The sequence below is a fragment of the Pelophylax lessonae genome (genome assembly GCF_965119305.1).
Source record: "Pelophylax lessonae genome assembly, chromosome: 1".
NCBI classification, from domain to species: domain Eukaryota; kingdom Metazoa; phylum Chordata; class Amphibia; order Anura; family Ranidae; genus Pelophylax; species Pelophylax lessonae.
Window position 1 is genome coordinate 832,012,875 of NC_138768.1, and position 12,082 is coordinate 832,024,956.

A 12,082-nucleotide genomic window follows, 5' to 3' on the forward strand; every position below is an offset into this window, starting at 1 on the left:
GGTTTGAGGGTGCTGCCTGTTCCATACTCCCCCTACTCCTCATCTAGCCTTTTAGGGGTACAAACAATAGTAATTGGGGCCCAGTGTGGTTGTGTACGTGTGATATACATACACTTTTTTTGGATCATATTTTCTATTCCGCTATTTAATCAAAAACCTTTGGGGATCAGTTAAATTGGGGGATAGTCTGTGTTGGTACGTGTGAGAGAGATCCACCTTTCCAAGTTGTTGGGGTTCATCTCATACTTCTGAAGGTTTGAGGGTGCTGCCTGTTCCATACCCCCCCTACTCCTCATCTAGCCTTTTAGGGGTACAAACAATAGTAATTGGGGCCTAGTGTGGTTGTGTACGTGTGATATACATACACTTTTTTTGGATCATATTTTCTATTCCGCTATTTAATCAAAAACCTTTGGGGATCAGTTAAATTGGGGGATAGTCTGTGTTGGTACGTGTGAGAGAGATCCACCTTTCCAAGTTTTTGGGGTTCATCTCATACTTCTGAAGATTTGAGGGTGCTGCCTGTTCCATACTCCTCCTCCTACTGCTCAACCATCCTTTTAGGGGTACAAACAATAGTAGTTGGGGCCTAGTGTGGTGGTGTACGTGCGAGATACATACACTTTCTTTTTGATCATATTTTCTATTCCGCTATTCAATTAAAACCTTTGGGGATCAATTCAATTGCGAGATAGTCTGTGTCGGTACGTGTGAGATCCACCTTTCCAAGTTGTTGGGGTTCATCTCATACTTCTGAAGATTTGAGGGTGCTGCCTGTTCCATACTCCTGCTCCTACTGCTCAACCATCCTTTTAGGGGTACAAACAATAGTAATTGGGGCCTAGTGTGATTGTGTACGTGCGAGATACATACACTTTTTTTGATCATATTTCCTATTCCGCTATTCAATAAAAACCTTTGAGGATCAATTGAATTGCGGGATAGTCTGTGTCGGTACGTGTGAGATCCACCTTTCCAAGTTTTTGGGGTTCATCTCATACTTCTGAAGATTTGAGGGTGCTGCCTGTTCCATACTCCTCCTCCTACTCCTCATCCATCCTTTTAGGGGTACAAACAATAGTAATTGGGGCCTAGTGTGGTTGTGTACGTGCGAGATACATACACTTTTTTTGATCATATTTCCTATTCCGCTATTCAATAAAAACCTTTGAGGATCAATTGAATTGCGGGATAGTCTGTGTCGGTACGTGTGAGATCCACCTTTCCAAGTTTTTGGGGTTCATCTCATACTTCTGAAGATTTGAGGGTGCTGTCTGTTCCATACTCCTCCTACTCCTCATCCATCCTTTTAGGGGTAGAAACAATAGTAATTGGGGCCTAGTGTGGTTTTGTACGTGCGAGATACATACACTTTTTTGGATCATATTTCCTATTCCGCTATTCAATAAAAACCTTTCTAGGGCAAGATCTTAAATTACAGAAATATGAGGAGACCGTCAAATAAGGGCTGTGGCCTGGGTCGTGGTGCTGCTGGTAGAGCTCCTGTTGCAAGGAGAGGACGTGGTCGATCTGTGCCAGCTACACGCACAAGTGAAACACCTTCCTCAAGTGTGAGTAGGCGACAGAACCTGCATCAGTATTTGGTAGGGCATCAAACGCCCCTAGAAGTGATGAGGCAAGAACAAGTTGAGGCGATAGTAGATTGGTTTGCTGCTGACAGTGCCTCCAGTTCCTTCACATTGTCTCCCACCCAGTCTACTGCAGAAAGGTCAGAGTTGGCACCTGCAGCCAATGTCCAACCGTCTTTCACCTCACCCCCTTGCAAATCAGGCCAGCAGTCTGAGCCCCAAGCCATACAGCAGTCTCTTATTCTTTTTGAGGACTCTGTCAGCAGGGTTTCCCAGGGCCATCCACCTAGCCCTGCCCCAGAAGTGGAAGAGATTGAGTGCAGCGATGCCCAACCACTTATTTCTCAAGATGAGTACATGCAAGGATCATCGCAGCACGTCTCCGATGATGACGAAACGCAGGTGCCAACTGCTGCGGCGTTCAGCATTGTGGAGACCGACAAGGAGGGCAGGGGTGAAGACTGGGTGGAAGATGATGTGGAGGACGATGAGGTCCTCGACCCCACATGGAATGAACGTCATGCAGGTGACCTGAGTAGTTTGGAGGAAGAGGCGGTGGTCGCACAGAGCCACCAGCACAGCAGAAGAGGGAGCAGGGTGCAGAAGCGGAGCGGCCGTGCCCTAGACACTACGCCCGCTACTGCCCAACGCAGCAAGGGAACGAGCGCACCAAAGTCAGCTCAAAGGAGTTCTCTAGCGTGGAAGTTCTTTAGAAAATGTGCTGATGACAGGACACGAGTGGTTTGCACCCTGTGCAATCAGAGCTTGAAGCGAGGCATAAACCTTCTCAACCTGAGCACAACCTGCATGATCAGGCATCTAAGTGCAAAGCACGAGCTGCAGTGGAGTACACACCTTCAAAACCAAGAAACGTCTCTGGCTCATCCTGCTTCCTCTTCTGCTGCAGTCTCGGCCGCTCCAGCCACATCTGTAGTGATACCGGCACCTGCCACCCCGCAAACAGACGATCTGTCAGCAACACCACCACCTGGGTCACCAACAACCATCTCCACAATGTCCCGTGGAAGCGTTCAGCTTTCCATCTCCCAAACACTTGAGAGGAAGAGGAAGTACCCCCCTACCCACCCGCGATCCCTGGCCCTGAATGCCAGCATTTCAAAATTATTGGCCTTTGAAATGCTGTCATTCCGTCTGGTGGAGACGCACAGTTTTAAAAACCTTATGTCGGTGGCTGTCCCACAGTACGTCGTGCCCAGCCGCCACTACTTTTCCAGGCAAGCCATCCCTTCCCTGCACAACCAAGTGGGGGAAAATATCAGGTGTGCACTGCGCAACGCCATCTGTGCCAAGGTCCACCTAACTACGGATACGTGGACCAGTAAGCACGGTCAGGGGCGTTATATCTCCCTAACGGCACACTGGGTAAATGCAGTGGCGGATGGGCCTGAGGCGGATAGCAATTTGGCGCATGTCCTTCCACCACCGAGGATTGCAGGGCGCTTCAGTTTGCCTCCTGTTCCTAACTCCTCCTACTCCGCTTCCTCATCCTCTACCGCCTCCTCATCCGGACAGCGTAACACCTTCACCACCAACTTCAGCACGGCCAGGGGTAAACGACAGCAGGCAGTTTTACAACTTGCCTGTTTGGGGGACAAACCACACACCGCGCAGGAGTTGTGGAGGAGCATGGAACAGCAGACAAATGAGTGGTTGCTGCCAGCGAGCCTCAAGCCCGGCCTGGTGGTGTGCGATAACGGGCGAAATCTCATAGCAGCTCTGGGCCTAGCCGGTTTGACGCACATCCCTTGCCTGGCGCATGTGCTGAATTTGGTGGTGCAGAGGTTCCTTAAAAACTACCCCGATATGTCAGAGCTGCTGCAGAAAGTGCGGGCCGTTTGTGCGCACTTTCGGCGTTCTCACCCTGCTGCTGCTCGCCTGGCAGCGCTGCAGCGTAACTTCGGCCTTCCCGCTCACCGCCTCATATGTGACGTGCCCACAAGGTGGAACTCCACCTTGCACATGCTGGAAAGACTGTGCGAGCAGCAGCAGGCCATAGTGGAGATTCAGCTGCAGCACGCACGCGTGAGTCGCTCTGCGGAACAGCACCACTTCACCACCAATAACTGGGCCTCCATGCGAGACCTGTGTGCCTTGTTGCGCTGTTTTGAGTACTCCACCAACATGGCCAGTGGCAATGACGCCGTTCTCAGCTTAACTATCCCACTTCTATGCCTCCTTGAAAAAACAATTCGGGCGATGATGGAAGAGGATGTGGCACAGGATGAGGAGGAGGAGGAGGATGAAGAGGTAACATTTCCAAGGCTTTCAGGGCAGTCATTCGCAAGGGGCTCCGAGGGTGGGTTCCTGCACACGCAAACGCCAGGGACGCAATTGTCCAGCAGGGGCACAGTTCTGGAGGATGAGGAGGATGAGGAGGAGGAGGAGCTGGAGGAGGAGATGGAACCATGTTCACAGCAGGGTGGCACCCAGGCCAGCTCATGGCCATCACTGGTGCGTGGCTGGGGGGATACAGAGGACACGGACGATACACCTCCCACAGAGGACAGCCTTTCGTTGCCTCTGGGCAGCCTGGCACACATGAGCGATTACATGCTGCAGTGTCTCCACAACGACCGCCGAGTTGCCCACATTCTAACTTGTGCTGATTACTGGGTGGCCACGCTGCTGGATCCCCGTTACAAGGACAACGTACCGTCCTTAATTCACTCACTGGAGCGCGATCGCAAGATGCGCGAGTACAAGCGCACGCTGGTAGACGCCATGCTGCTGGCATTCCCATCTGACAGCGGGGCCACAGTGGAAGCACAAGGCAGAGGAGGAGGAGGAGGAGGTCGCCAACGCAACCAGGGCACCGCCAGCACCTCAGAAGGCAGGGTTAGCATGGCCGAAATGTGGAAAAGCTTTGTCAGCACGCCACAACAAACAGCAGCACCAGCAGCTCAGATGGAACGTCTTAGCAGGAGGCAGCATTTTACCAACATGGTGGAGCAGTATGTGTGCACACGCCTACATGTAGTGAATGACGGGTCTGCCCCCTTCAACTTCTGGGTCTCCAAATTGGGCACATGGCCTGAGCTTGCCCTTTACGCCTTGGAGGTGCTGGCGTGCCCTGCAGCCAGTGTATTATCTGAACGGGTATTTAGCACGGCTGGGGGCGTTATAACAGACAAGCGCAGCCGCCTGTCCAGAGACAATGTGGACAAGCTCACGTTCATTAAAATGAACCAGGCATGGATCCCACGGGACTTTTCCGTACCTTATGCAGAATAGCAATGGATACCGACCTTACCCACCCATTGTTCCATTTTTGCTCTTTCTCACTCTTTTGGGGTGTACCCTCATTTAAAATTTTTGAAAAGAAGCAGTGTTGGCTACCTCGTCCTCCTCCTCAGGGCCAGATTAATGTAGGGGCTATTGGAGCTGCAGCTCCAGGCCCCTACCTTTTATATAGGCCCCGGGTTGGCCATATTCACTGTTACCGCTCTTCTGTCACTTGTAAACACAGAAGTCTGGCTTCTATGCTCGCTTCCCCAGGCAGCACCCTCAGAACCTCCCCACACAGCGTGAAGGCCGGACAAGGAGGGACAGTTGGCGATGCATGGATGTGTTTATGGGCTTCAGAGACAGCATCCCATGTTGAATTAGGCATGCATGGCTGCACCCTTCCTCCTCTGGGTGCATGGCAAGGCACGGCCCTTAAGGCCCTTCAAAATCCTCAGCACCAAGCCCATGATGCTGTTAATCCGGCCCTGGTCCTCCTCCACCGCCGCTTCCACCTACACCGCCCATAGGTGTGCGCAGCCTATTGCATTAAGGTGTGCACCCCAAAGTTGAAATACACATGCATGTGTTTGCCAGCAGGGAGAGTAATGTATCGGGGCCATGTACCTGTAGGCAAGGAGAAATAGAGCAGAGCAGGTCCCAGGGAGATCTTTCCCATCTCCTCACTGGCAATGCTATGTGCCCTAGGTGATTAGGGTGTGCCCAGGCACACCCAGCACACCCTGTGCGCACGCCTATGTCACCGCCACATCCACCACCACCTCAACCTCCCTCCTACTCCATATGGGCCTCGTCCTTCAGAGATGAAGAAGAACATTGTTTTATTTTTCTGTTTTTTTTTGTTGTTTTAAGTTATTTCCCTATCCACATTTGTTTGCAGAGCACTTGCCATGCTCTTAATTACGTTTTGCTGCCATTTGCAGCACTCTAGCCCTTTCCTTTGGTGTTTTAGAGCCATTTTAGTGCCTTAAAGTTCGGGTCCCCATTGACTTCAATGGGGTTCGGTGTCCGGGAAAAGTTCGGTAAAAGTCCGGGACACGGACCCGGACTTTTTTTTAAAGTTCGGCCGAACCCGTCGAACACGGACATCTAGGTGTCCGCTCAACCCTACAGAAGACCAATAGTCTATTTGTTTTCTTTTCACGCAGAAAAAGTCAACACCACCTCAACTTCAGAAGTCTCTCAGCTCACTGCTCTCCTTAACGCACAAAGCCTCAGGATGCAGCAATCAGTAGTCATCCTCTGGAAAACTTATAGAGGCCTTAATTGCCTTATTCTGAATAGCTGAAGCTTTCCAACGTCCTTCAACCTTTCTGGCTACCTCTGCAGCCGACACCTGATAGTAATTGGTGAATATATATATATATATATATACTGTTCAACAAAAATTAAAGGAGCACTTTAAAAAACACATCAGATCTCAATGGGGAAAAATATCACGCTGGATATCTACAGTATACTGATATGGACTGGGTAATGTGTTAGGAATGAAAGGATGCCACATCGTTTGATGGAAATGATAATTATCACCCTACAGAGGGCTAAATTCAAAGACATCCCAAAAATCAAAGTGAAAAAATGATGCAGCATGCTAAATCTGCTAAGAACTGTCAATGGACCTAAAGTTGTTAACTTGGACATTGCTTGCCCCTTCACTAGACTTGGATCTTTACCAACTAAAGAACTTTTTGGGGTTGAATTACTAAAACTGGAGAGTGCAAAATCTGGTGCAGCTGTGCATGGAAGCCAGTAAGCTTCCAGTTTTTTTTTTGTCAAAGCTTAACTGAACAAGCTGAAATTAGAAGCTGACTGGCTACCATGCACAGCTGCACCAGATTTTGCACTCTCCAGTTTTAGTAATTCAACCCCATCATCTCTGTTTGGTTGTTCTTAACAATCCATATTAACCTATATATTCCCTGATACAAGACCCTAGCAGAGGCTGCTTTTAAACCTAGCAGGTCATTATTCACAGATCAATTTGAACTTGTCGGAAGACTGTATCTTTTGATGAAATAATACAGAACAAAGCATGTCCAGGGGTATAACACCCGTTTAGGTTTCAATATCGCTAATCCAGTCAGTTACCCAGTGACAACCATGTCGATTGCTTAGCCGGTTGCCGACTTCTTAAAGTAACTCAGTAAATGGCTGCAGTTGCTACAGTAACACACTGGGCTGTGTGCCAGGCTGCCTAATGATAGATTGGACCATGTGGCTGCATTATCAGTCTTGGAAAGCTGTCAAGAGTCACAATATCAGTTTAAAAATGAAGAATACATTCCCTAAAAGAGGCCCCGCTCATACTGGTGACAGATATTATAGCATAACTCTCTGCTCATTGTTTAATTTTTACGTTGCGTAGGATTGAAGCAAGGTTTGGTCTCCTGTTGGCTGCTTAAAGCTGCCTGGGGCCGACCAGGGAGATTTCCCCCATCCACCCTGATAACTGCACATCTTCTGTGACCTACCGGTCCTGGCTGTCTGCTTCAGAGTATATTCCTCATATAGTCCTAAACAGCACAGGCTTTTAACCCCAGGGGGTACATCTAATGAGTTCAGGGGGCAGTTCTGCTTGTCAAAGTAAATTTGTCATCAACGGTTATGAGTTTCAGGAATTAATACATGTAAAACAGAACATTCTGAGTTATTAGAGACATTGTAGTTTGTCAAAATAATACTTTATCTAGCTAGGACAAGTAGAAATGAGCTCAAGAGGTACTTCAAGTAGAACTGGAAGTTTTTTTTTTTGTTTGTTTATCATCACTTCTCCCTCAAAGTCGACCATCCAAGAGCGAAAATACCTACTCATAGTGCCCCCCTTTTCTCTCGGAAGCCCCGACAGGGTGTATGATTTACTACTTTTTTTATCTCGCCTTTCTCAAAGTCCTTAGGCTGGATATATAATGCTGCATGGTGCTCTTTCTCTTGGCCTCTTCTCCAAGCTGGGTAGTCCATAATGATGAAGGATGATGCTGATGTTGAAGGGGCATATTGCAGCCTGGTGGAAGGTACATATTACAGCCTGGGTGGAAGGTGCATATTACAGCCTGGTGGAAGGTGCATATTACAGCCTGGGTGGAAGGTGCATATTACAGCCTGGGTTGAAGATGCATATTACAGCCTGGGTGGAAGGTGCATATTACAGCCTGGGTGGAAGGTGCATATTACAGCCTGGGTTGAAGATGCATATTGCTGCCTGGGTGGAAGGTGCATATTACAGCCTGGGTTGAAGATATATATTGCTGCCTGAGCTGCTTTGTTTCATACTGGGGTGCTGGTGGTGGTGACGGAGTTTGGGTAATAACTTTTTAAGGGCGCCTAAGTTTTGCATAATCCAATGCAACCAAATGCAGCAAACCTTGCTTACAATGCTTCTGTGAGGATTTAGAAACTTATGTGATTCAATACAGTGAAACCTTCCTGTCTAAAAACCCCAGAGGTAGGTGCTTGAAACCAGGAAATGCTCATCCTTGGTATTTGTACGTTCAGATTTAGGGCAGCCACAGAGATTTAGCGCATGGTATGGCAAACTGATCTACATAAATGCAGGGTAAAAAGAGGAGGCACCTACCACATAGGCTGTGGCCACATTTTGAGTTTAAAAAATGTCATGTCTGGCTGGAGTGTTCCTCAAAAACCAAAATTAATTGACAATCAAACTCATGGAACTGTCTAATTTTCATGAATAATACTTGTTAATTTTTCCTGATTTACATGGTAACTTGTTTCACCACTAATAGAACATTTTTTTTTGTTTTAATTCTTGTTTGCCAGCTCCGGAAAGCTGTAATGGACCATATCTCAGACTCTTTTCTGGAGACGAACGTTCCCCTGCTGGTTCTCATCGAGGCAGCAAAGAGCGGTAATGAGAAGGAGGTAAAGGAATATGCCCAAGTGTTCCGTGAACATGCCAACAAATTGGTGGAGGTAAGCCTTTGTTTCACATCAAAAGACGTTCTTTCATGTTCCTTGTGAGGCATTAAAGCAGTCTGGACGGATGTTATATTACCTTTATGAGATAATGAGCTGTGCAGAACTGGCTTTCAAGGTATATTTTTTTTTCCCCAAACCCCCAAAGATTTTCTTTTATTGTTGTTGAAAATCATACAGTGAAACCTGGATGTACTGTAATATTTTGGTGTATGGTAAAAAAATATGTGCTTTATAAGGTATACTTGTATGTGTGCGCTTGATACTTTACGATCTTATGTCATTATTGGCAATAATAGTTGTTTCAAATAGTTTCCATATGCAGAATGTTTGACTCGACAAACAAAGACTCGACTATGGCGCACGTATATGCATTAGTAAGCAAGAAAATGAATGTATAAATAAATAAAAACTTTGACATAGTAGGAACACAAAGGCAAAAATCTATATGTATTGTACAAAAGCCATTGAGTTTAGGATTGCAAATAAGAATAGAATGAAAACCTCAAATGACATATGTGCATACATGTATACAGACCTGGCAAAAAAAAAATGAGGCCCCATAACACAATGTTGTGGGATCTAGGGTCTGCTCGTTAAGGAGTTCCTCTCAAGGTGTAATGATTTCCTCAATAAATATGTTGAAGTCACAATGATTTTAGGGATCTCTACAGGGGCCACAGGTTGGAGGTCCACTGTCTACCTGATATTGAGGAATTACGTTTTTGGTCACCCACAATGTTGCTCAGCACAGTTTAAGTGGAATGGAGACAGCACTGTGCCGGGACAGGAAAACAAGGCAGTTATTTAGGAACTACTTTTGCATTTAATTTATTAAAATAAGTTAAAATCATATACAAGCTCTTCCGAAGACGTCAACGTAATGACGAAACATGTCAAGCTGACACACACGCCGCCTCACTGTTGAGTATAGCCGTGAAACACACGCCGGGGGTCGGACCACACGCCAGGAAGGGACAACATTATATGTAACCTAACGAGCTTGGTGACACCTTCTAACCGGTAAAATTGCATGCGGCTGCCATATAGGGCAATGTTATATTTTAACTGACTTGTATATGATTTTAACTTATTTTAAAAAATCAAACAGCATTTTATGTGATTGTAGTACATGCACTTTAATATATTTTATAGTTTTAAAAAGGATTGATATTATAGAAAGGGGAGCACCCTGGGTTTGTCACTACAGCACTTTAATACCGCACAGAGATATTAATTTATAACACAGTCACTTTAAAATAAGCACTACCTATTTTGTAGGATATATTTAGTATGGTAAGGTATATGCGCTGCTAAAATTGAGGTTACTACTTCAAGATATTATATACTGTTTTCCCCCCATTGGTGGATGTGTGGCAGCTGCAATCCTTCATTTTATTCCATACACACACATTTAATTATCCACTTGGCGCAAATTTTTTTAGTTTTTCAATTTGCATCTTTACTATAGACAGGGAGGTGTTTAAATAGGATAAGCTTCCAAACATCACAAGTACAGGGGACTCGTTGTACCAACAGTAGCTTGCTAAAGACTCTCATCAAAGTGCAGGTTCCAGAAGTATCTGAGGTTCACAACTGCCCCTGATGGAAAGAATGGGATTGGCTGCCGGAAAACATTAGTACAGGCCAGAGGCCAGGGCAGATTGCAGACAAGTTTAGATTAAAAATCAAAGGATCAGGGCTAATGGTCAAAAACAAATCCAAATCATGTTTGCAATTAGAAAAGTGTTGTTAGGCAAATCCAGTTCCAGTCAGAAATGAAGAATCAAAGCAGGTATCAGTGAACATCTACGTTCTAACCAGTTTTATTGTAGAGAGATCCCAGGAATAGTTTCTCAAACTCTCTGGGACCTTTGTGCCATCACTGAATCAGGTCACTAACAGAGATTTAAGGCCAGGCCACAGTGCTAAATATGCCAGAGAATGGTTTAGGTCAATGTCTAAACAAAGCGTGTTCAAAACAGCTGCTATAGAAGATTCTAAAGTCACTACTATGTTAAGGTGACAAGCTTTTTAAAATGAAATCCGGGGGACATATTTTTTTTTTTTTTTTTTATTGGCAAATGGTAAACTATTTTATAAGAATATTTTCCTCAAATCATATATGCAGCGTATGTGGTACGTGTTTATGAAATGATTGTGTGATTTACCTTATTTCTCACATTTCGTCCATGAGATGAAAATTGCTTTCAATGCGTATTTTGTATTTTATTCTTACTAAAGAATTTTGGTTCAACAATAACAATATAAATGAACAATTCAGAACAGTAAAAGATTGGTAACAACACTAAGGATACCTTCAAACATAAATAATCAAATTCACTAAAAGCAGGAAAAAAAAAAAGGGGGGGGGGCGCAAACGCCTAGTGCATTACCTAAGAGACCCTGGAAAATTATTGAAATAGCTAAAAACATAGTAACAAAAAAAAAAAAGAAATAAAACACATGTTAAATACAACTCCAGTGACAAGGGTCATGCATCTCTGTGGTTGGAAATCTGATGCGTTTCGGGAGACACGCTCCCTTCCTCAGAGCTAATCCAACTAACTGTGGGCACCATTTGTATATCCTCCATGCACAGATCCCTCCCCTCCGCAGCTAGCACTGCATGGGACTACAAGTCGAAGAGGTCATAAGGAATTCTGCCAATCAGATGTCAAGTTATTATGAACAGTGCCCTTGCAGTGCCCTGGCAATCTCCTGATCCCCAAAAAATCAGGGGCTGCTGCCCTCAAAGCAACAACAAGAGAAGGTTGCACTGACATTGTGCATTACCACTAAAAATGGATTAAAATCCAAAAAAGCATACCTTGTTCCCACAAATGCATGATAATAGCACACATGTAAAGAAAATGGAACCAATTGCCTCCAGGACTGCCAGGATACTCCTTTGGTGCTGGATGACGTGATGGCGTCCGCATATGCCTGGCTGATGCGTTTAGAGGGAAAACCCTCTTCTTCAGAGCCAAAAATACTACTGCACTAAGTAGTACTTTTGGCTCTGAAGAAGAGGGTTCTCCCTCGAAACCAACCAGCCAGGCATATGTGGACACTATCACGTCATCCAGCACTATAGGAGTATCCTGGCAGTCCTAGAGGTGATTGGTTCCATTTTCTTTACATGTGTGCAATTATCATGCATTTATGAGTACAATGTAAGCTTTTTTGGATTTTAATAAATGTATTAAGTGGTAATGCACAAGGTCAGTGCGCCCTTCTCTTGTTGTTGTTTTTCAGCCTTGGTCCTGAGGGGGAAGCAAGACCCTAGGTGGTGA

General features: G+C 45.7%; 1 protein-coding gene across 2 annotated transcripts in view; it reads left to right on the forward strand.

Moving 5' to 3' along the window:
- LOC309557588 (catenin alpha-2) overlaps positions 1-12,082 on the forward strand; it is a 963,358-nt gene that overhangs the window by 95,608 nt on the left and 855,668 nt on the right. For both annotated transcript variants that reach the window (XM_082260379.1, XM_082260380.1), the window contains exon 2: positions 8,631-8,783. In XM_082260379.1, the coding sequence (XP_082116505.1) occupies positions 8,631-8,783 (153 nt within the window). The remainder of the gene's footprint in view (positions 1-8,630; positions 8,784-12,082) is intronic.